This window comes from Rattus norvegicus, chromosome 3, assembly GCF_036323735.1.
Source record: "Rattus norvegicus strain BN/NHsdMcwi chromosome 3, GRCr8, whole genome shotgun sequence".
NCBI classification, from domain to species: domain Eukaryota; kingdom Metazoa; phylum Chordata; class Mammalia; order Rodentia; family Muridae; genus Rattus; species Rattus norvegicus.
In genome coordinates, this window is record NC_086021.1 from 129,146,476 (window position 1) to 129,172,068 (window position 25,593).

General features: G+C 43.3%; 2 protein-coding genes across 14 annotated transcripts in view; one reads left to right on the forward strand and one right to left on the reverse strand.

Annotated features, from left to right (window-relative positions):
• Frmd5 (FERM domain containing 5) overlaps positions 1-25,593 on the reverse strand; it is a 271,323-nt gene that overhangs the window by 200,664 nt on the left and 45,066 nt on the right. The window lies entirely within an intron of this gene.
• On the forward strand, positions 1,073-6,389 carry LOC120101915 (barrier-to-autointegration factor-like). The gene is given in 2 exon segments (XM_039106840.2): positions 1,073-6,286; positions 6,289-6,389. Coding segments are annotated over 2 exon segments (294 nt in total). The 5' UTR covers positions 1,073-6,093.

Sequence of the window (25,593 nt, forward strand, 5' to 3'; positions counted from 1 at the left end):
CATATTGCCTCATGTTGTTCACCTTTGGTCCTAAGGAGTGGTGTGCAAGTTTACTGCTTTGTTTTCTTGCTTCTGAAGTACCCAAACTGATTCCATCTGCCCGAGTCTCCCTCAGTCACATGACTAAGGCCATGAGAGGTTCTTCTGTTGTTTAAAGGTTTTTCCCAATTCAGGCAATACTGAATGTTCTCTGACTACTCTAGCCTCTCCACTGTTGGAGGCCCACCTACAGGCTGACTCATGGGTTTTCCATTTCTCCATATTAGAGGTCTGACCTAAGGATGTCTTCTGTCATTTTTATCTCTGTTCTTCTTTACTATCTAACTCCTCTCATGAGTTCCAGTTTGGGGTACTCCAGAAAGGCCTCTCTGATATGGACTGGTTTGTGTTTTACATATCCCTTGGTTTCCTGCCATGAAAGAGGCAAGCCAACACCTCTATGTCACTCTCCCTTTTACCAAAATTCCCTGCCAGTTTGGGGGTGAACATACAGGATGCTAGCCTTCCATTCCTTTCCATTGCACAATTCTTCCTTTAAACAAGGTCTTTCTGGGCAGCTACCTCAAGCCTCAGTGGGTTTCTTATGACAAGAGCAGTGGCCAGGCGACCTCCACAAGAGTTTCTCCAACTCTTTACAGGATACTAAGAAACTCTAATAATTATTTTAGCCTTTCAGCCATTCTCACGATGTCTCCACACTCACATGGCTGACCCCACTCATCAAGCAGTCATGCCACTTCATCTCTCAAGGAAGACAGCTGCTGCCCTGGGATCCCTTGGTGGGAGTTCCCTCTCCTGATGGCTCAGCCTCACTTGTGCACCATATTACCTATGGCAAGGGCAATCCAGCACACACACAAGTAAGTACGCAAGTACACACATATGCACACACACCAGCACACACATGCACACACAGGGAAGGACAGCCATGCTATGACTCCCTTCAGCAGATGCCCCACCCCTCAAACAGCTTGGCTTCAGCTGTCTATCTCATCATAATACCACCACTGCTCTTTCTAACTCATCTTTGGTTTTATATAATCCTGCCGATGAGGCCATTCCAGAATTGCTGCTGATCTGGGGTCACCTGTGTTCTCTAAGTAAGTCCAAACCCATGGTGAACTTGAGTTTGTCACTGGGGCTTATAAGGATGGGGTACACTTTGTTTATGTCTCCTTGGGACATAGTTTTCACACTATTACTATAAGACTACATTCTTTTTTAAGACAAGGGTTTTCTATATAGCCCTGGCTGCCTGGAACTGGTTATGTAGACTAGGCCTGCTTTTATCTCCCAAGAGCTGGGATTAAAACATGTACCCATATCCAACTGATGCAGGACTAACAAGTTTTGGAAACTTTGTTTGCCTTGATCTTCTTGTTATCATGGTTTTCACTTTGGGACTTGCACATCTGGGGCTAAGTCACTGGTTGAAATTCTCACTTAACTTTCCTTATGCTTAACTTTGCTTTTACTGTTCATAAGGTTCTAGGTTGCTATTATCACCTGGAGGAGGAGGAGGAAGAGGAGGAGGAGGAGGAGGAGGAGGAGGAAGAGGAGGAGGAGGAGGAGGAGGAGGAGGAGGAGGAGAAGGAGGAGGAGGAGGAGGAGCATTCCAGCGCTTTGGTCGGCATGCTGACCTCACCACTCGTGCCAGCTCACTGGAATGATGGGTGAGGTTGAAGTCTCATAGATACACAAATGCTCTAATTTCACAAGGGAGACTGGCAGGGCTGGGTTCTCTCTAACTGGACACTGTGCTCACCCAGGCAAGAGGTGGGAGAGTTAAAGCTGAAGCCTCCTAGTTGCCCGGACCTTGCTGAGACAATGGGCAAGGCTGAAGCTTCAGGGTTGCGTTTATTCCTAGGGGGATGTGGGGATTAGTGGCTGAACCCAACTGCACACACTGACCTCACTGTACAATGTGCAAGGATAGAGCCTCCTAGGCACTTTATGCTCATCCGAATGACAGGCAGGGCTGGGGTCTCCCCGCCTTGCAGATCTCACAGGGATGATGAATGGAGCTGGAGCCTGTGGAAAATGCTGTGTTCACCTGGGGCTACCAGGGCACTTCAAGATAGAGTCCTTCTGAGCATTCGGCTCTTATTATGACTGGGTAGGCTGGAGTCCTTTGGTCCTACTGAATTCATTGGCAAGATGAGGGGGACTGAAGGCTCCCAGACACTATGCTCACTGGGAGCAAACAGATGGAGCAGAGCCCCAAGTGTGTAGTCTTCACCTAAGCAATAGGTGGGGCTCTCCTGTTCACTAGACTTCTGTATGTGATGTTTCCAACACACACACACACACACACACACACACACACACACACACACACACACACACACACACGCACGCACACACGCACACACTTTCATGGCTTTAAAACGGTCACCTGATACAGTTTGAATTTGAACTGTCTGTCAAGGTCATGCTTTGTGTGCTTGGCTCCCCAGCTGATGGTGCTACTGTGGAAGCCTGTGGAATCTTTCAGTAAGAGATGACCCACACATGGTCTTAAGTGAGTCACCAGAAGTGAGGCGAGGAGGCCATGCCTGGCCCCCAGTTCCTAGGATGCTGCATGCTTCCTTGTCTGCTGTGATGTGGACAGCCTATCCATATGCTCTCACGACCATGAACTAAGTCGCAGTGATGCAACGGCACCCAAGACAATCGCCTCACTTACACAGCTTCTGAAGAGACCTGTACTGTAAGCCGCATCTCTGTGCCTCTATATGTAAAGTGTCAGTTCTCCATTGGCTACGTTCAAGATTTACCTCCCTGCCTTTGGTTTTCGGACATTTGAATATGACGTCTCCAGGCAGCGGTATGGACTGGGGCTCTGTGTTGGGCATGTAACTTTAGCTTACTTAGATCTGTGATTTGTTATCTTATGTTTCGTTAGGATTAACACATACTATACAACTGATATATCGCGCTGTGATATCCCACATGTGTGAATGGATTCTTTGACTGTGTCCATCTTCCCTTTGTCCCTCTCTAGACTTGTTCACACCTCTTCCCTTCCCCAGCACTCTTTCTCTCTCAGTAACTCCTTTTATATTTTAATAACTCTGTCTCCCCTCTTTTTGTCACTTTCACATATGCGGGAAGACTCACGATGACCGACTCTGTGACTGCTTTATGCTGCTCACCCTGATCTTCAGATCCATAATTTCTCTGATAATGACTCTATTTTCTTTATATTTAACAATCCTCCATTGCATCTATATTTTCTATCTTGTCATTTGTTTTCTAAATTCCTAGTTATTGTTGCTTTCAGAGTCCTTTTGTTGTTGTTGTTGTTGTTGTTTTTACTCAAAGTAGATTTCCCCCCTCATGTAACTCATCTTGGTTACTGTTTCTGCTCCCTGTGGCCTTGAGCCTTCCAGTTCCTTCCCACCTCTCCTATTGAGACCCACTCTCTCTATGTCTCTCACTAGAAAACAAACAGGCTTCTAAGAGACAGTAATAAAATAAATAAATAAATAAATAAATAAATAAATAAAAACTAGTTTATTGGAATTAGATAAAACAAACAGAAGGAAAGGAGGCAGAGAGCCCAGAAAAAGCCTTATGTCGGTGCCTTTGACTCAGTTGGAGTTGAGTTTTGTGCACGGTGATGAGTACAGATCTGCTTGGAGTCTTCTATATTTAGACATCCAGTTTGACCATCACCATTTGCTGAAGATGCTGTCTTCTTTCCAGTGCGTATTTCTGGCTTCTTTATCAAAACTCAGGTGTCCATAAATGTGTAGATCTATGTCTGGGGTCTTCAATTCAATTACACTGACCAACATGTCTGCTTCCTGTGTCAATACCATTCTGTTTTCATTACCATAGTTCTGCATGCAACTTGAAGCAGGGTGGTGTGACCTCCAGCAGTTCCTTATTAATCAGGATGGTTTTATCTGTCCTGGATTATTTGTGCTTTCCTATGAGGCTGAAAATTGTCCTTTCAAGATCTGTGAAGAACTCTGTTGGAATTTTGACGGGGATTGCATTGAAAGCATAGATTATTTTTTTGTAGGATAGCCATTTTTACTATTCTACCAATCCACGAACATGGGGAATCTTTCCATCTTCTGATATCTTCTTCAATTTCTTTTTTCAATATCTTAAAAATTTAACACACAATTCTTTCACTTGCTTGGTTACAATTACCCCAAGATATTTTGTATTATTTGAGGCTATTGTGAAAGGTTGGGTTTCCCTGATTTCTTTCTCAGTTCCCCATTTGTATACAGTAGGGCAACTGATCTCTGAATTAACTTTGTATCCAGTTACTTTGCTGAATTATCAGCTCCGGGAGTTTCCCAGCAGAGTTTTAGGGTCAATTATGTATAATATTATACCATCTGAAAGTAAAGATTCTCTGACATCTTCCCCTTTCTGTATCCCCTTGATCTCCTTCAGTTGTCTTACTGATCTAGCTAAGCATTCAAGCACTATGTAGAATAGATGTGAAGAGAGTGGACAAGCTTCTCTTGTTCCTGGTTTTAGTGGAATTGCTTTGAGTCTCTCTCTCCATTTGAGCTGATACTGGTTATGGGCTTGCCGTATACTGCCTTTATTATGTTTAGATATATCCCTTGTATCCTAACCTCTTCAGGACTTTCATTATAAAGCAATGTTGAATTTTGTCAAAGGCCTTTTCTGCCTCTTTTGTCTTTCAGGTTTTTTTTTTTAAATATGGTGGATTACATTTATTGATTTCTGTATGTTGAACCATCCCTCTACTTCTGGGTTGAAGCCTACTTGATTATATTTGATCTTTCTGATGTGTTCTTGGATTTGGTTTGCAAGTATTTTATTCAGAATTTTTGCATCTATGATAATAAGAGAAATTGGTCTGTAATTCTCTTTATTTGTTGGGTTTTTATGTGGTTCAGGTATCAGGATAATTGTGGAATCATGAAAAGACTGAATATCTTCCTTCTGTTTCTATTTTGTGAGATACTTTGAGCAGTATTGACGTTAACTTTTCTTTAAATGGTAGAATTCTTCACTAAAACCATCTGGCTCTGGGCTATTTCATTCCTTTGTTTTTTGGTTTTTTTGGTTTTTTTTTTTGTTTTTTTTGGTTTGGGGACTTCAATAACTGCTTCTATTTCACTAGAGATTACAGTAGTCTAAATTGCTTTATCTGATCTTTATTTAAATTTTGAAAGTGGTATGTATCCAGAAAAATCACACGTTCCTTTTAGATTTTTATGTATAATGGAGTTCAGGTTTTTAGAATTTGTTTTTATGACTGATTCTCTGGATTGCCTCGGTGACTCTTGTTATGTTCCCCCTTCTCATTTCTAACTTTCTTAGTTTGGATATTCTCTCTCCGCACTTCAGTTTGGATAGGGGTTTGTAAAGCTTACCAGGCGTCTCAGAGAACCAACACCGGCCCACTGATTCCTTCCATTCTGTTTGCTGTTTGTCCATTTCTACTTCACTGACTTCAGCCCTGAGTCTGATGATTCCCTGCCATCTGCTCCTTCCCGGTGTGATTTCTTCTCTTTGTTCTAGAGCTTTCAGGTGTGATCCTATGGTTACTAGTACGGGATCTCTCCAACTTGCTTTTGTTTTTGTTTGTTTTTAATGGAGGCACTTTGTGCTATGAACTTGCCTATCAGAACTAACGTCTCATGTCCCATACGTTTGGGTATGTTGTGTTTCCATTCTCGTTCAGTTTTTCTTTTTTTTTTTTAAATCTATCTTCACGCAGTTTTCATTCAGTAGTGAGTTGTAAGATTTCTATGAATTTGTAAGCTTTCAGTTGTTTCTATTGTTGTTGAAATCTAGTTTTAATCCATAGTGGTTAGATAGGATGCTGGCTGTTATTTCAATTTTCATGTATCTGTTGAGACTTGCTCTGTGTCCAAGTATGTAGTAAATTTTGGAGAAAATTCCATGAGGTACAGAGAACATATAGTCTTTTGTTTGGGGGTGAAATATCCTGTAAATATCTGTTAGGTCCATATGGTTTATAATGTAAGGTAGTTCCAGCATGTCCTTGTTAGTTTTTGTCTAGATGACGTCACTATTGGAGAGAGTGGAGTATTAAAGTCTCCACTGTTTAAGAGTCGATATGTGAGTGACATGAGGAGCTGTTACCAGAGGCTGAGCTGCTGGTTAAACCTGATCAAGATGACAACCTCCCAAAATCACCGAGACTTCATGGCAGAGCCCATGGGGGAAAAGTCAGTGGGGAGCCTGGCCAGGATTGGTGAAGTCCTGGGCAAGAAGCTGGAGAAAAGGGGCTTTGACAAGGTGTAAGTAGTCCCTGGCCAGTTTCTAAAGAAGATGAAGACCTCTTTCAAGAATGGCTGAAAGACACATGTGGTGCCCGGGACTGCTTTGGGTGCCTTCGAGAATGGTGTGCTGCCTTCTTGTAATGTCCTCTGGGGACCCCTCAGGCCCCCTGCCACAGCCTAGTCTCCAGAGTCTGCAGCAGGGTGGGGCTCCTCCCTGCCCTCCATGAAGGAAAAGACTGCTGTTGTCACCCTCACCTCCTATGTACTCCAGGGAGTTCTCTCCCTCCAGCACCTCAACCTTTCTGGGTTTCTTGCCCTTGCATGCCTTCCCCTTCCCCTCCCCCTGCAGTTCCATGGCAGCAGTTCCCAGCCTTCCTGAATGGATTACTGTCCCCTTCTCCCTCACCATCTGTTGGATGCCCTTTGGCTCCTTTTTTTTTTGGCAAAAACAGTCACTGTCTTTATAAAAGATTTTTAAATTCATTAAAAAAGAGTCAATTATGTAATTTAAGCTATAGTACTGATGTTTAAAATTTTTTTGAGTGCCCTCGTGTTTGCTGCATGGAATGTTAAGTATTGAAATGTCCTCCTAGTGAATTTTCCCTTTAATGAGTATATAGTGTCCTTTTCTATCTCTTCTGATTAGTTTTGGTCTAAAATCTATTTTTTCAGATATTAAAATGTCGACACCAGCTTGCTTCTAGTCCATTTGCTTGGGATATGTTTGTCATCCTTTTACCCTCAGGTGATGTCTATCTTTGATATTTATGTGTGTTTCTTGGATGCAGAAGGATAGATCTTGGTTTGCCATCGATTGTGCTGTGTTTCTTTATTGGAAAGTTGAAACCATTGTTATTAATTGAGAGAAATCAATGAGCAGTGTTTGTTATTTTGTTGGTGTTGTTGGAGAGAGAGAGAGAGAGAGAGAGAGAGAGAGAGAGAGAGAGAGAGAGATAGATTGATTTTGCTGGTGTGAGATTGTTTGTTTGTTGTGTTTTCTTGGGCGTGGTTAACCTCTTTAGGAGTTTCATTCTAGTGCCTTCTGCGGGCTGGATTTGTAGATAGATATTACTTAACTTTGGTTTTATTGAGGAATGTCTTATTTTCTTCATCTATTGCGATTGAAAGTTTTGCTGGGTATAGTAGTCTAGTGTCTGCGGAACACCTATGTGTTGCCGCAAAAAGAAAAAATAGGCCCGGCCGGTTCCCCATGTCATCGCTCCATGCTGCCCCCCTCCACCATACTCTCAGTCCTCGGTGGTCGCTCCCTGGCACTAGTTCTGGGACTATAGGGTCATATAGAACTAACATTAATTTATCTCAGCAGTGGCTGGGTCCAGTGTAGCACTACGTCACACTAGCCTAGCTATCTTCTAGCCCCAGCAGTCTCTCCACTTCCAACTCTCTGGTCCCAGCTACCCAGTAAAATCATGACTCAACAAACTGTAATCCAACAATCAAGATTTATAGGTTAAATTCTCAATCCATAATAAATCAACACAATAGACTTACAACCAATTGATAAGGATATAAACCACCCACCTAGATAAGATAAATCTATCCCAGCTACCTTGGCAGTTCAAGACCACCTGGATTTGGGTCATCCTTCCCTGTCTCCCTCTTGATATTCCTTTCTTCTCCTTCTCTCCTGCCTTACAAAAACTTGGTCTCTGCCTTTTTATTACTGTCCAGTCATGGCCTTGACCTAATTGGTGCCAGCCCTCACCTGCATATCGACATCAACCTATACCTACCCAGGCCCCTCTAGCTTTTGGTCTCCACTAGAAGTCAGTCAGGTGTTATTCAATAGATTTTTTTTATGTTACTTTGTCTTCTCCCCTTGCAACATTTACTATTCTTTTTATGCTCTGTATGTTTAGTGTTTTGATTGCTATATGCCAAGGAGACTTTCCTTCTGATCCAGTCTACTCGGTGTTCCATATGCTTCTTGTACCTTGGTAGGCATTCCCTTTTTTTTTAGGTTAGAGAAATTTTCTTCTATGACTTTGTTGAAAATATTCTCTGTGACTTTAACCTGTATTTCTTCTTCCTCTAGTCCTATCACTGTTAAATTTGGTCTTTTCCTAGTGGCCCAGACTTCCTGGATATTATGTGCTTGGAGTTTTTCAAATTTAAGATTTACTTTGACCATGGTATCTATTTCTTTTCATTTCATCATTTCCCCAATGCCTGAGATTCCCTCTTCTATCTCTTGTATACTGTTGGTGAAGCTTGCTTCTGAATTTTTGTATCTCCAGATTTCCCCCAGGTTGGATTTTCTTTATTGATTTTCTTTCCACTTTCAGGTCTTGAACCGTTTTATCCATTTCCTCCCACTGGTTATGTTCTCATAGATTTCTTTTTTTTTTTTTTTTTTTTTTTTGGTTCTTTTTTTCAGAGCTGGGGACCGAACCCAGGGCCTTGCGCTTCCTAGGCAAGCGCTCTACCACTGAGCTAAATCCCCAACCCCTCTCAGATTTCTTTAAGGGAGCAGTTTTCAACCTGTAAGTTGCAACCCCTTTAGGGGTCAAACATCCCTTTCACAGGGGCCTCATACCAGATATCCTGCATATCAGATATCTACATTACAATTTATAACTGTAGCAAAACTACAGTTATGAACTAGCGAGGAAATAATTTTATAGTTGGGGGTCATCACATCATGAGGGACTGTATTAAGGGATCATAGCATTAGGAAGATTGAGAACCACTGTCTTAAGGGATTTAATCATTTCCTCTTTAATAACCTCTATCATATTCAGAAAGGCTATTTTTAAGGTTTTTTCTTTGTGGTTCATCTATGTTGCAATACTTGGGGTCTGCTGTGCAGGCTCCTGGGACATTAGTAGAAGCAATGTCCCAGCTGTTGTTATTTTTATGCTGGCATCTAGGTTTGGGAAGATTGTAATTCTAGGTGCTGATATGTGGTCTTATTTTTGTTGGGTGGGTGTTTTGCTCCTTGGTTTCTGTTTCCCTCTCTGGATCTTAGAAGAGTACTGTCTGGTAGGAAATTCTTCTGGGATTCTGATGGGTGCGGCCACTTCGCATTTCAGGTAAAATATGTATTAGGAACTGACACTTAGGAATGGAAATGAGCTAGGGCTGCTGAGAGTGAGGAGAGCCAAGGGCATCCACAGGAGGAAGGAAAGCAGGTGTTCCCCCAGGATCTGCTTAGTCCTGTAGGTACAGAGTCAGAGTGAGAAGGTGACCTGCTACAGAACTAGAGGTAAGACTAGGGGACTGGACTTTGAAGGACAAAGGGAGGAGTGAGGCATGTGGTTCTCCCACCTGGCCTTAGAGTGGCTGTGGGTTCCCAGGGACTGCCTACTGGAGTTGGGGTGATAGAATAAAACAACGAATGTGGAGAGAAGTTAGGAGGGGAAGATCTGTGTGACTGACTGGAGATGGGGCAGGGGAAGGGAGCTACAGGAGGTGACCTGCTACAGAGCTGAGTATGGATGGGCTTGGGGGAGCTGAGGGAGAGGAGGATCTGTAGGAAGCCTACCTGCTTCCTTAGCCCAAGTCCCTTAAAGCACTTCTTAGTCTCCATTCTCTCTTTCTTTTGGAATTCCAGTTATATATACATTTGGCCTTTGATACCGTTCTGCTCTGCAGTCCTGTCCCCACACTCTTTGTTCTTTGTTTTACTTTGGATAATTTTTATCACCAGTCTTCATATTTATTAATTATTTCCGCAGTGTGGCAAGTCTACTCAGGAGCCATGGGTTTTGTCATCATTATTTCTAATGGAGTCCTTTCTGTAGCTCCAATCTCTTGGATAAAAGTTCCTAGTCACTGCTGTCTAACTTGCATCTTTCCACCAGAGCTTTTGTTGTTGATGCTTCTTTTGTGCAGCTCAGCACCTTTATACTGAATACCGGGCATCACATAGGAGACCTCCAATGACTCTGAGTAGTTTCCAGTCCCATCCATATAGGAAAAGTGTATTTTATTTCCCTTCCATCTAACCACAACGGGTTTGCACCAACTGATTTCATCAGGGTTGGCTGCCATCCCACAAATGGTTTAAGGTCTTTTCCTCCAGGGCAAGGTGCAGGTGGAGAATTCTTCCCAAGAGCAGCAGTCGTTTCCTCTCCAGTAGCAGCATGTGCAGAGCTGAGGAACGAATTCTCTGAATCCCCACCTTGTACCCAGCCTTTCCATAACGAGGTTCTTGGATATTAAACTGTAGATAGGTACACACTCTCTTTGGTTTTAACTTTCCTGTTTATCCTATATTCTCACCTCAGCCCAATTCAATCTTTGAAAATATGTTGAAAGTTTTAGCTGGGGGGTTGGGGAGGGGGCTGGAGAGATGGCTCAGCAATTAAGAGCACTGACTGCTCTTCCAGAGGACCCATGTTTGACTCCAGCACACACATGTAGGCTCATCAACATTCGTAACTCATGTTCTGAGGAAGAGGAAACTCGATGGCCTCTTCTGGCCTCCATGGACTACATACACATAGTGCACAGACATATTTGTGGGCAAAATTCATACACGTAAAGAATAAAATAAAGAAATCTTTTTCATTTCTTTTAAGTTTTAGCAGAATTCCTGTTGTTTGTATGGTGGTCTCCTCTTCCAATGTTCTATCACTGGGGAGTGAGAGCTAGCTCCCTGTTCTTGGAAGTAAGTCCATTTTTCTGGACTCTGTCTAGTTGATGGCCTTCAATCCTCAGCTCTCTGATAAGTCCACTAACATCTGACTTTTTCTGGTTTGTGATATAAGAGCAGCATTCCTTCAGGTTTCTTCAGCCCAGGAATAAATGTATCCTAACTTGACTATTTCTGAATATGGTAGATGTTAGTATTTCATAAATATTAAATAATCTCCCATCATTTCCCCAACTGTTTTAGAGATTTTATGCATATTTTTATGTTATCACCCATAAAGAACAAATTTGAAGTTTGGCACACACATCGGAACAAACAGGTATTTATTTATTATAGTGTCCCAAGTGACTTTGAAGTTGCTACCACTGTTACTCAGACAAATTCGTAATGCTATCTTTGCTCGGGACTTCATACCAAAAGTCCCCAACTTACTGCTATGCAACAAAGACGTCACGTACAGTCTCTGACAACTGTTCCCAGGTTTGCTTTCAACACTGGAAAAACGCACACACCTCTTGTAGTATCTTTCTCTAGACTCCATAATTTATCTCTCCTCACATTCCTGAACCTGGCACTCTGGAGGCTGGCACTCTCTAATACTTCTCAGGAAGCCATGCTTCAGCCCTCTCTGGCATCTGATCGCCCTTAGATTACAGAATGTCTCTGACTTCACTATCTCCATTTGCAAGTAAAAATAATAGTGTGAGAAATTACATGGAAATACATTATCCTTGAGAAATGCTTGGCTCTCACTGTCATTCTGTACCATTAATAGATGATTAAATATTATATTTATAGCCAATTGTTCAAAGGGTCTCACTTTCCTAGGCAAGCATATAATGTTACTTTTAAAGGAAAACCAATTTAAACTTAAATAATCATCTCCACTTAAAATACCTTTTCCAGGAATAAAGCTGGGTGTAGTTTTTCGAGGTCCTCCCATGCACTGCAAAATACTTTTCCTTTCTTATTTTAATTTCCCTGTGCACATGCATATGTAGAACACATACGTATGCGGGTCTACGTGTGTTACTATATATATGAGCATCATGATTGGTGACTGCACATCTGGCCTTCCGTCTGCAGCAGGGACAATGCCAGGCAGAATGCTTAGCTCCTGTTTTTCTTGGAGAGACTCCATTACTCACCCCTATACTTCACTAACTCTAAAGGAACCAAGCGAACTATCTGATGGTTTTGGTAATTAAAAATCTTCCCGCCAGCATGCATTTTCAACAATTGTCAAAGGTATTCCAGAGTGATAAATGGTTTCTACAGGAGCATAATCAATTTATTTCTCTGGATCTTCAAGTTTCATCCTGTCTATAAACACAAGCCCAGAGTATATTCTAGAACTGCAACTATCAACATTTTTCGGAGGCTGACGGGGTATGCATCCCTGAGTTGAAGTTATTTTCTGGCCAAACAAGACAAAGAAAGATGGTTTCTGGATAAAAAGGCATGAATAATTTTTAACATCCATGGGGTCCTTTTCCCATATGAAGACATGTCAAGTTGTCTAATAGCATTTGGATAACCAAATATCAGATGCTGCTCTCATATTTTTGAAAAGTAACGTCAAATTTTAGAATAGTAATTACTACATATCAGTAGTAACTAAAGCAGCATGTGCTATACAAATCCACTTTAGGCTTCACAGCAAACACTTTTCCCATCCTAAATTGCTTTAAACCATTGACATGAGCCTGGTGATTTTGCTGTAAAAAGAGATTAATGGAGCTCTAACCACACACACACACACACACACACACACACACACACACACACACACACACACACACACAGAGGACCAGGGAGGAAGGGAGGGAGGGAGAGCAAGAAAAAGAGAGAAGGGGAAAAACTATTTATTAATTTGGCTAAAATGTATCAACACCTTTTACGATTCCAAACAGATGTCCTGCATAAAGGCACCCCTGGTTCCTTCCAGCCTCTATGAATCTCAGTGTCACTGGGATGGACAAGTTATATTTCAATTTCGATTTAAATTCCAAAACATATAGAGCTGCTCTTAATCCTTTGAAGAAGCAGAATGGTAAGACCTGGTTTCTAATCTTTCCTAAAAGAAATAATCGCTACTTCTGGTCCAATCTCCATTCTCGGCATGTGAAGGGCAGCCATTAGACAGAGAAATTCCTCCAGCTGATATTACAGACATCAACAAGAAGGGAACCCATATGCCAGAAAAATGATGTTGAATATTTCTTTTCCTTTATACAAAAAAAGTGGCCAAAAATAGAAATATGCTGTCTTTTTCATATCTCTTAAGTGTGCTTCACAGCTTAAGTGTAAAGGATCTATAACTTGTAAGAAAGGTAATTTTATCCAAGAGTTTTTTTCTGTCTTATGTCTTTATAAATCATTTCACAGGAATTAAAGTCTAAGGACTGGAGATACTATTTCTGTACTGTGCACACTCACTCCCCTTCACCGCTCATAGAGTACGGAACTCCCCAGATGGGACTCAGCCCTTTTGAAATTACGCTTGATTCACCCACAGGCAGAGGTTACTGCAGATCGCCCGATCGCCAATTATTAGATGATCTCAAGGGTGTCCAATGGCTACACAAACATGTTTGGCCTAAACTTCCTGCTTTCTATAGGACAGGTCCACCTCCAGAGCTCCACCAACTTTAGCCTGGAGATTGGGTCGAGGGACACTGCCGGGGTGGGGGGTCGCTGTAAAGCTCTCTATGCTGTATAGTTGCAGTGTGGATCCACCACACATCCATTTGCAGTTGACAATGTCTCTGGCCAGCAGGAGAATTCAGCCTCAAGGCTCCCTCCTGTCTCCCACTGATTGGCCATGCCCCGGGGATACCACAAAGACATAGATAGCTCTGCTACTGTTTTCATGAAGCTTCAGGAAGCCCCATGATTGGGCCTTCTAGTCACCAAAAAAGAGGAGATGAGAGACCAAATTTTGGGGTTCAGACTCCATCTTAGAGAACCTGACGGGTACCTAGTATTAGTTTCCAAGTTAGTCCCCCACCCAACAAAATCCAAGCCTAGCTCCAGTACCTTAGCTAACCCCAACAAGATCTATGTTTCCAGGTTAACCTCCCCCAACAAACCCGTGTCTAGCACCAGTTTCCAGGTTAATCCCCCAACAAATTTGCACCTCCAGGTTACAAGCCAGTCCCTGCCTAACAACCACCAATTAGGAAGGAATCAGAAGTTAAGTTTATGGTTTGACGCCCAGCCAATTATGCTAAAGACCACAGTAGCGCACCAATTTAGATGCTTGCCAGGCTAGAGCCACTCCTCCCTCGCTTGCTGTTTTCCATAAAACCTTGTCTTGATGGATGTTCAAGGCTTTTCCTCCACCAGAACCTTTCTGTGGGGTGTCAGTGAGGCAAGCCAGAGCTAGCTCGAATAAAGACCCTGGACTGGTCTTTCAGGGGTCACGAACACTTCCTTGGTACTGTACATTTCAAGGGAGTGAGGGAGACAATTGAGAATCATCATCAGAAATGGGTATTGTTTGAAAGTGTCATAATGAATCTTAATACTGCATAAGATTAGATAGAAATTGTAGAGCTGGGCGGTGGTGGTCTGTGCCTTTAATTCTAGCAATCAGAAGGCAGAGGCAGGTGGGTCTCTGAGTTCGAGTCTCGCTGGTCTACACAGTGACTTCCAGGACAGTCACGGATACACAGAGAAACCCTGTCTCCAGAAGAAAGAAACAAAGAAGGAAGGAAGGAGTGGGGGAGGGGGATACAAGTAGACATCACCAGAGGAGCAGGGGCGGTGGCCAATACTAAAAAAAAAATGTAAATAAAAAATTAAAATGGAATAAACTAGTGTAAATTGCCAAACTGAAAGTTATCTATAGCTTGAATTTAATGTGAAACTTTCCAGTTTGAACTCAATGCAAATGTTATGAAAATGCACTGCAATGCAAGAAAATTATTCAAATGTGATATATTCTTCTCAGAAATGGAGATATGGCAAACTATCCAGGTATGTTACGTGTAAGGTAACCCAGTAATAAACTTTGTTACCCACATCAAGTTTTATCTCCAGAAACATTAGTCATCTGCAGGACTCAGGCATTTATGTCACACTCAATTTCAATCTTTCAAATCTAGAACTGACTTATAAAATCAACTTAGCAAACCCCACTTCTTAATAAGTTTACACCGTCAATGTGTTCAGATCTTTAATAACTTCCCGATTCAATCCTGTGTAGAGGAGAGATACACAATATACATGAAGTAAGACAAGCTGAGAGAGCTCGGATGACCGACTGCTCATACCTCAACCTCTCCCCATCCCTGATGGAATCAAAGCAAATAATTCATATTCAAAGTTAGTGAGATCAAGGAGAATGCTAAGCAGACCACAGAATCTTAGAACTCCTCTCGGGGAGAAGGCAAGATCGGATCTGAGGCAAATGAGAGGAAGCCTGAGCTCTAAACACTGAGGACACTGAGGGTGAAGCCACTGAGTGGCTTCAAGTGCCAATTCATCCAGCCCCAAAAGCTGTGGTGCAGGTGAGGGTTCTCTGGAAATCAGCAGGACTCAAAGCGAAGCCAGTTTCTCTTTTCCCTAGCTGCGCTGCCATGTCTGGTCTCGTTGGGAGAGGGTGCACTTAGTTGAGCTGAGACTTGATATGCTGGGGTTGGGGAGTGTTGGGACCCATGGTGGACCTTCCCCTTCTCTGAGGAGAGCACTGGAGGGGTGATGGGTGGAGGGGGCTGTGAGGGTAGGACTGAGAAGGGGGCAGCAATTGGGATGTGAAGCTAATAAATTAATGAAAAATTTAAAAATTAAAATCAGGTCAGATAAATTATTACAGAAAAACAATATTGAAAATATCACTTTCAATGAGGAAATTAGATTGAGATTTTGCATTTCAAATATCATGCCTTATTTTGGTTGAGTTTGGCAGCTAACAAATTAAATACTTTAGCTCTAAAAAAAAACACCGAAGCCAGAAACAGCAAGGCAAGTCTTCCTTTTTCCCCAGAGCAACTACTGTGAGCATGGGAGTCAAGCTGGTGATTACAAACACTGGGCCCTACGTGGTCACCAGCCCTCCTCATTGGGACAGTGGCTCAGGGTGGTGCTGGTGAGTGGTGAGATGAAGGAGGAGGAAATGGTAGGGAAGAGAAAAGAATATCTCAGGATGTATTTCAGTCAGAGCTGTACCTCTCACAGCTGCAGGGCTGCCTTTAAACGACAGTCCAAGGACACACAAAGATGGCGAAGGGGATACGGTTGCCAGAACAACATTCTCACGCCCCGGATAAAGGTTAAAGGGGGAACCAGATGCTTACAGCTGATCAGGTTTGGAAGATGAGGAGAAAGACAAGCATTCTCCTTCATGCCTCCCTCTCAAGTGATACGACTGATCTCTTTTTTGTACATTTTTCCTCCTTTGAGCCAAGGAAATAGAATTCTTGGCTCCTCAAAGCAACTTTATGTAACCATGAAAAACGTTACTGAAGTTTGATTACACCCATCTTGGGAAAGGGGGAGACAGCCCTCTCTGCCCTTGCCTACTCGATGTGCACCTCTTGGCTGTCCTCTCTGGAGAGGTACGTGTATGTGGACACGCTGCTCAGTCTGCACAGTAGTACCGATGTCAGAGCTGACCACTTGTTATCCGATAACCAACTGATGTGCTCTTCCCTGGGGAAGACTTATTTCTCCCAGCCTGGGCATTCCTTATGCCTGTAGCTGTTTGTGTAGGGTTGAGGGATAATGAAATTTCCCCATCCACCAGAGCATGCCTCCTTCTTCAGGTCTGTAGGCAGCCATGTTGAGACTTCCTGGGTGTGGCTTCCCTATCATTTCTGGGAGACACAATCTTACGACATCGTGTCAGGATTGTTTTGTTGTTTGTTTTGTTTTTTTTAAAGATTTATTGATTTATTTTATGCATGTGAGTACACTGTAGCTGTCTTCAGACACACCAGAAGGGGGCATCAGATCCCATTACAGATGGTTGTGAGCCACCATGTGGTTGCTGGGAATTGAACTCAGGACCTCTGGAAGAGCAGCCAGTGCTCTTAACCCCTGAGCCATCTCTCCAGCCCAGGATTGTTTTTTAATAACTTCCCCCTAAAACCTGTGGCTATCATGAAAAAGCCATAAAACCATGGAATTCTCTGAGAAGGAACCTAGAGGAAGGAAAAGGGAAGGAATGAGAAGTGTTTTGCTCTGTTCTTTTAAGAAGTCTAGGTGATTTGGTTGGATTGGTCTACCCATTAGACTCATTCTTACAGCATCTCTGGGCCAGTGCTCACTGGTTTGAAGACAGAATTCAGGTTAAAAGTTCAGCACTTCTACAACAATATTAATCCAGTGGTCTTTCCCACTTCACAAAAATCCCTTCTCCCTCTCTCCTTCCACAGCTTCCTTGAAGACACACATTCTTGCTGCTCTCACTCCCATCTTTATGACTTTTGCATCCACCCAAATCTGCCTCTTCTTAGGTCTTTGGAGTTGCTCCATCCAGGTGTATGCTAGCTGATGATTTTGTAACACTTGACACTGTTTACCTCTTATTTTTAAATAATTTCCTCAAAACTAATCCAAGTCATCATTTCCTTTTCCTCCTCAGTTTGGTTCCCTGAGTTTTTGGTGAGTTCTTTTCATGTGTTAAGATTCTATTTTTAATTATATGTATACTTGTGTGTCCGTACGTTCGTGCACACTGGTGCAGTGCCCATGGAGTCCTGAAGAGGGCATTGTATCCCCTTGCTTGGGGCTGGAGTTACAAGCTTTTGTGAGCCTCCTGGACATGGGTGCCAGAAACTGAACCAAGGTTCTCTGGAAAAGCAGCATGTGCTCTGATCTCTGAACAAAATTTCTAGGCCCATGTTTGGGGGGGGGTGCTGCTGCTGCTTCCTCCTCTTCCTCTTCCTCTCCCTCCTCCTCCTCCTCTTCTTCTTCCTCTTCCTCCTCCTCCTTCTCCTTCTTCTCTCCCTCCCCTCTTTTATCCCAGCACTCAGAAGGCAGAGACAAGCAGATCTCTATGAAATTGAGACCAGCCTTGTCTATATACTTAGTTTCAGACCAGCCAGGGATACAAAATGAGTCACTGTCTCAAAAACAAAGCAAAGCAAATAAAAACAAACAAACCCAGTGATGATGGTGACAATTTTCTTCTACATGTGTGGGTGTTTTGCCCGTGTATAGATATGTACACAATGCACATACCTGGTACCTGCAAAGGCCAGAGGTTGGCACAGGATCCCCTGGAACTGGAATTACAGTGAGTTACGATGTGAGTGTTGGGAATCAAACCTAGGTCCTTTGGAAGAGCAGCTAGTGCTCTTAACTGCTGGGCCCTTGTGCTGCAGCTGCCTGTATGGACGGACACACACACACACACACACACACACACACAGAGTTCACAGGAGCCTATCCCTGATCCTTTTTCTTCTTATTATTTTATTTTGTTTCTGGTTAATCTTATCTTTGGTAAATTTCCATTATCATGTTGATACTCAGGACTACCAAATCTATATGTACGCCTGGAGGCTGGATTCATAAGCCCAGAACTTGTTTTCTGTGGCCCAGGCACCTCAAATAATGTTAGTACCAAACAAACAAATAAACAAAAAGCACAGTAAAGACCAGCCTAGGGCCCACAAGATACCACTTAATGACCACAATTCAATCCCAGAACCCATACCAGTGGAAGGAAAATTCCAAGTCCCACAAGCTGGTGTACACACAGACACACACACATACACACACACACACACACACACACACACACACACACACACACACACACTTTTAAAATCCCATTATAATTTCTTGTTTGAAGTTAGAATCTAATCACATCATTTCCCCTCCCTCCCTTTCTTCCCTCCTGTCCTTCCATGTATATTTTGGTCTTCCTTTCTCTTAAATCCATGGTTTCTTTCTTTCTTTCTTTTTTAACTCTGTGTGTGTGTGTGTGCGCGCGCGAGTGTGTGTGTGTGAAATATACATATATAAAACATAAATTCTAAAATCTGGTATACCTGGGCTGCACTTCTTAGTGACACCATTAGCAGATCTAATTCTCCCGAAGACTAATCATCACACCCAGAACTACGAAATTACTCCTGTATTTTCAACCAACAATCCCACCTGGAAATGTGAGAAAATATTGTGAACATAAAAAGGGAGAAAAAGATAGATGAAACGAGGGAAAGACAAATTAAGTAGAAACATCACATAAAGATTTTCTTCCCCTGTGTAAATACAGGGAGAGGACCTCAGATTACTATTTGTAATAGAGAATGATCAGGAAAATCAGGATTCATCAGCGACAGAATCCAGCCGCATCATTAGAAACACAGCCAGTGACCACGAATGGCAATCCATCTAAATGACATGGTGTTCTGCTTTTGGCATATCCTCTTTTCTGTGAAGTTGCCTGAATGCACAAAATTACTGTTCCCCGGGCTTCTCCGTGACAACGGAACTTGGGTCAAATCAACAGCTTAAGAAACGAAGTGCTTCGTAGCTATCTCTGATTCTGTCTTGCAAGGCACAGGAAATGGATCTGACATGACATGATCTGCCCTAGTACTTTGTGCCCTCAACGCCAGGTCGTGCATTGAGTTGGCTGTTACCCCTCTATTTTAAATACTGGGTCCTCTGACGTTTAGCTTCCCTTATTTGATGTCAGCTCCTTTAGAGCTGAGGATAGTGCTTCACTGTAGCTTCTGAAATGCTGAGATTCTCAGGTGTTGGAAGGGAGAAGAGAGGCCTGGTGAATGACGCTTTTCATTTGACCTGCACATGAAATAAAAGCCCTTATCTTGTGAAGAAGATAGCGGAGTATGGAGATGCAGACATCGCACTCTTGTTCGCCTATCTGAGGCTTCCACCACTGTGTTTATGACAGGTTTTATGTGGCACTGGATCTAGGGCCCACCACCAGTCTGGCCACTTTTGGCTTGGATTCACTCTGCCGCCCTCTATAGCTTGCTTTAGGAAAGCACAGAACACTATGGTCTTTCCTGGGTGTGTGTAAAAGCAATAGAAAGCTTTGTAAGGGTTGGGGATTTAGCTCAGTGGTAGAGCGCTTGCCTAGGAAGCGCAAGGCCCTGGGTTCGGTCCCCAGCTCCGAAAAAAAGAACCCAAAAAAAAAAGAAAAGAAAGCTTTGTAAAATGTAATCAGCCTTATCACGAAATCTCATAAACTATCATTCACTTGGAAAAACTTCCATGAAGTTGTGATCAGATGGTATAGAGTGTGTGTGTGTGTGTGTGTGTGTGTGTGTGTGTGTGTGTAGTCAGCCACTTCAGAGTCGCATTGAAGGGTCACCTCACTCAACCTCAGTCATCGGTTCCAGGATCATTTCTTCCTTTTCTTTGATACACGTCATCACATTAAAATGGCACAACCAACTGTAGTTGTAAGTTCAGTGGAGGGGAGGAATTCAAGACATATGGCTCCAACGGATGACTCTGAAATCCAGGCAGAGGATTTTGAGGTAAAAGCTTTTCTCTACAGTAATTGCTACTTTCTACCAATTTTAGCTTTCTTTGTCACATTAATTATTTTAAGTCAAACTCCATTTTACAAAAACCTAAACTTAACTCTAAGAGTTTAGAATACTGTAAATGTGTATGCTGAGACATAACACAGTTTACAGACTATGGTATGGTTAAGTGAGTATCACATTGTTCCTAATAAAATCTGGGCTTCTAAGAGGACTCCACTTCTCTCCCTTCTACAGTGACAGGATCCTGTCAAAACGCTTTCCAAAAATATCACACCATCCTACTGACCCACAACCACCTCAGCCTCAACCTGAGCTTCACATCCTGTCACCACCATCACACAATGACCCTAAGCCCCCACCCTCATGTTGCCTTGTCCTTGTTGACTGGGCTGGTCCCTACTCTCTTTACCAATTTCTTTTTTTGTTTGTTTGCTTTCTCTTTCTTTCTTTCTTTCTTTCTTTCCTTCTTTCTTTCTTTCTTTCTTTCTTTCTTTCTTTCTTTCTTTCCTTCTTTCTTTCTTTCTTTTCCTTTTTGCCTTTCTCCAGTCTTGGCTGAGCAGCCTTCCCACCTGCTCTCCTTGAAGTCACTCTCACAGCAGCCTTCTTCACAAACCCTAACAACAACGTATACTCAGGACAGCAGCCTTCTTCACAAACCCTAACAACAACGTATACTCAGGACAGCAGCCTTCTTCCCAAACCCTAACAACAATGTATACTCAGGACAGCCTCACTGCAAGAGTTAGCTAACAATGGGGCTGGAGAGATGGCTCAGCGGCTAAGAGCGCTTGAACAGGAAGGGCCCAGGTTCAGTTCTCAGAACCCATGTGGCAGCTCGCGCCCATCTGCAGGTCTATTTCCAGGTGATCTGATGCCCTCCTCTGGCCTCTGGGGTCTCCTGCACACACATGGCTTACACATTTGCAGGCACACAAATGCACAGAAAATAAAACTTTTAGAATGGGTTAGTAGTGAGGCTAGAGAATTTCTCACGACAGTCATTGTGCACTACTGTATGTGTGTAATGTATACTTTAAGTATTTGTTTGACCCTATGACCCTAATGAAAATTCATATGACCCTAATGAAAAGCAAACACTGGGAGACACACATACCAGACAGAATGGAACACGTCCATTTAGTAAAGCTTCTTCATTATGAAAGCACAAGAGTCACACATCCAGATTACCAGACAGAGTCCCCAGTGTTCCCTTCAGAATCCGAGGAACACTGGTCACCACTACTCAACCTTGCCATGCTACTGAGTAATCTCCATTCGGTTATCGTTGCCTGCCGTTCCCCCACCACGCATTAGCTTTACTATTAACCCATTTTAAAAGTTTTTATTTATTTCATGTGTATTTGTGTGCTTGTAAGTGTGCATGAATAAAAGTAGCCTAGCTTTTGTACCCTTCCATCATAATTATTAAACTTATCCAGCAGCTATGAAAGGGCAGAGGAAAAGCAAAAAGTTGAAAGGTCAAATTAGCGTTCCCGCTCTGGAGGATAGAACCACAAATTTCAATGAATATTATGAAAAAGGAAAGATGATCTTCACAGCAAACAAAAACAGAACAATACAGACAAACAGTTGTTAGTTAAGAAATTAAGCTTCAGGGGCTGGGGATTTAGCTCAGTGGTAGAGCGCTTACCTAGGAAGCGCAAGGCCCTAGGTTCAGTCCCCAGCTCCGAAAAAAAGAACCAAAAAAAAAAAAAAGAAATTAAGCTTCAAGTTGGGGATTTAGCTCAGTGGTAGAGCACTTGCCTAGCAAGCGCAAGGCCCTGGGTTCGGTCCTCAGCTCAAAAAAAAAAAAAAGAAAGAAAGAAAGAAAGAAATTAAGCTTCAAAAGAAGTATCAACAAAATAGCAGGGGTTATGATGCACACACCTGGGGGGAGGCAATAGGATTTCAACCTAGCCACTCCTGGAGCAGCCACAGCACTGCTGGAACTGAAGCAGACTGTTATCACCACCCAGCAAGAGCCTAGAGATAGGAGTGCGGCAGGTGCAATGACTGCCACTGGGCCCCTTCCCCCATTCCCAACCTTATTTGACAGAAATCAAAGGGAGCCAACTTAAAGCGGATTTGTTTCTAAGATGTTGACAAGAGAAAAGGGAGCAGCTTGACCAAGAGAAAGCCCAACACAAAGCAGTGTGGTCGGGACTCTCCAAGCACCAGGGTTATTTTAGGAGAAAGGAGTCAATGCTAACCAAGCATCGGGAAGGAGCAAGAGAGTGGAGCTCCAAAGCTCTGTACAGACACAGATAAAATGCTGGCTACAAAGCATGTCCACACTTTAGAATCTCTGGTAAGCCCTACTTTGAAAGAGATTATAATATAAAGACTAAGCCAAACTAACTATAATCCAAGTAGCCCTCAAGCCCCAGTGTTAATTACATTGGGAATCTTTGTGAGAGGCTCTTAACTTTGCCCAATCTAAAAATGAACAGTGAAGGCCGGCAAGTTGGCTCACCCGGTAAAGTGCTTGCCAGGCCTGCCTGGAAACCTAAGTTTGATCTCTAGAACCCATGCAAAGGTAGAAGGAGAGAAGAAGTTCATAAAATTGTCCTCTGACTGCTGCATGCCAGAGCACAAGCACGTTTGCACGCACACAGCAAGGAAGGAAGGAAGGAAGGAAGGAAGGAAGGAAGGAAGGAAGGAAGGAAGGAAGGAAGGAACTGAAAGTGAATACAGAGACCCTTCCCTACGTGCCATGTTAAGAAGTTAATTCAATAAGCTCCCGTGGGCTGAGGTACACCTTATGCTAAGTGTATGCGGCCCTGGGTTCAGTCCACAGCACCCAGCTCCTTAACAAAAGGAGTGGGGGGAGGGGGGATCTAGTGAAAAACAATTTTGTCTCTAAATTCAAAACTCAATTTTTACACATTTCATGAACACCTCCAAAGCCCGCCATTCTGCTTCACTGTCAGTCACTGTCAGTCACTGTCAGTCACTGCAAGTCAACCCTAGAGGCAGAACAAGGGCCACCTGGAAACGGTTTTACTAAAGGTTCACTCTACTGTCCAAGGGGTCCCAGAACCATGGCAGACCCCTGGTCCGTTTCTGAAGACTCCACTGAGGAGTGACAACACACCCTCCACTTGTGTCTCTCCTCTGCCGATCATACCTCAGAGGCATTTTTTAATTTAAAACAAACAAAATGTGGGGTTGGGGATTTAGCTCAGTGGTAGAGCGCTTGCCTACCAAGCGCAAGGCCCTGGGTTCCATCCCCAGCTCCAAAAAAAAAGAAAAAAGAAAAAAAAAAACAAAAAACAAAAAAAGTAAAAGTAATCCTTTGAAGTTCCACGAAGACCTCAGACAATACTATAATTCCGTTTCTGCTCCATTGTCCCATTAACCTCAAACGAGAAAAGGTGGCTTACAGCCATTTCTAGAGTGGGGCAAGAGACCCTGCAGGAGAAACTTTCAGAGGGAAGCCCTGCAATCTGAATGAGAGCCCAGAGCAAAAGCAAGGGCCTTTTCCTGTCCAACGTTCAGAGCCGCCACCATGTTTCCTCCAACAGAAGCCACTTTGGGAAGTTTGGCCTACAGAATAACCAGGTCTAATAACCAGGACCCTTCCAATGACCCAAGAGGCAAAGCAAGGTATTTGGCTAACTTCTGTAATCGGTGTTCTCCAGAGAACAACAGACTGGGAAAGGTCAACCCAGGATCTTCAATGCTGGTTTCACAATGCTGGCCGGAAAATTACTCACACAGTGCCCTCACTCACAAACAAGACTCCCCTCTCAAAGGAAGGCCACACTCTACATACGCACATCCCTGAATCATTCATGCAATGCTCGCAGATACGTAAAACGATACATAAAGTAAATGAAATACTAGCAGCTCTGTCTGCAAGAGTCTAACCATAAGATTTTAAAAATATCTACAGCAGAATCAGATTTAATATGTAGATGCTAAGATTTTAATCAGGAGGAGATGGAGGAGGGGGGGTAGATGTTATGCCAGACCTTAGGGAATAAATGAGACATCCAAGTAGGAGCTGTGCATAGCCTATGGTAACAATGTCCTTTTCTGGAATCCCTCCCCACAGCTCCTGAAGAGGAGTCACTCTTGAGAACCATGCCCACTGTGGTGTGCACAGGCTGTGTCTTTTCTCATATGAACTCACTAGTTGTGGGGAATAATACAGGTAACATTACAGGTCCAAACATTTTGAGGTCTGTAACAGCCTCTGCCTTTTGTATAAGTTTTCTTTCCTTGTCTCCGTTTCCAGTCACAGGCAGGTTCCTTTCTCCGTCCTCAGCTATGAATTCCTACCCCTAACTGTGCAACAGGCAGGAACAGCCTCTGACTCCTCTGCCTCACAGTGCCTTCCTGATCCACACCCGGCTCAAAGCTCTTTGCTGTCCCAAACACAGCCTGGAGTTCTGCAGCCTCCTCGCCGCTGGAAAATGTTCTGAAGTCGTGGGTGAGCATCTTAAATGTCCTCTTCCAGATGTCATTTATATGTTCACTTCATGAACAAGTAAGGCCTTAATGCCATCACACACGGTGTAATCTTTCCTGCATCACCACAGCGTCTTCCCCTCGGATACGGCACCTGGGTGCAGGCCTCCGATTTTAAATGCTGCTCTAATTCCTTAACATTCTTCGGTTGTATCAAAGAGGTGGCAACGGAGGAGAGATGTTGCTGTGCTTCCGGGATGAAGCTCATCAATAAAAGGAAGCTAGTAGGCTCATTATCAATAAGCGAAATTGGAAAAGGTACGTCACTCTCAGAACAGGCGTTCCCAACTCTGCTGGCACAGCAATTCAAGAGGGTGTCTTGGGAAAGGATCTAGACCTTGCACAGCTTCTTTCCCATCCTGTAGCGGGCAATACATGTGTCAAGGTCTAATCCTTGATAAGCCAACTCATGAAGGACTTTATAGCTAGCAACGTCACCCCTAAGCAAGATTGACGTCATGTCCAAAAGCCTTGACATTGACTTGGCTTCCTTACAGACTCCAGACCTGACATTGACTTGGCTTCCTTACAGACTCAAGTCCTTTCAAGTGGCCACGTTTAGAGTTTCCATTCCCACTGAGGTTGTGCTCTGGCCAGGCCCTTCCTCCATCATCAGCATAGGCACCACAGCCCTCACACACTCCTGGGTCACTTTCACATTGGGTAATGAATAGACTCTTGAATCATCAGATCCCTCAGGGCTGGCCACATAGTCTACAGTGTAGTTAGGTCCAGCCTTTCCTTGCAACGTCGCAGCCTGTACCTGAATGCAGGA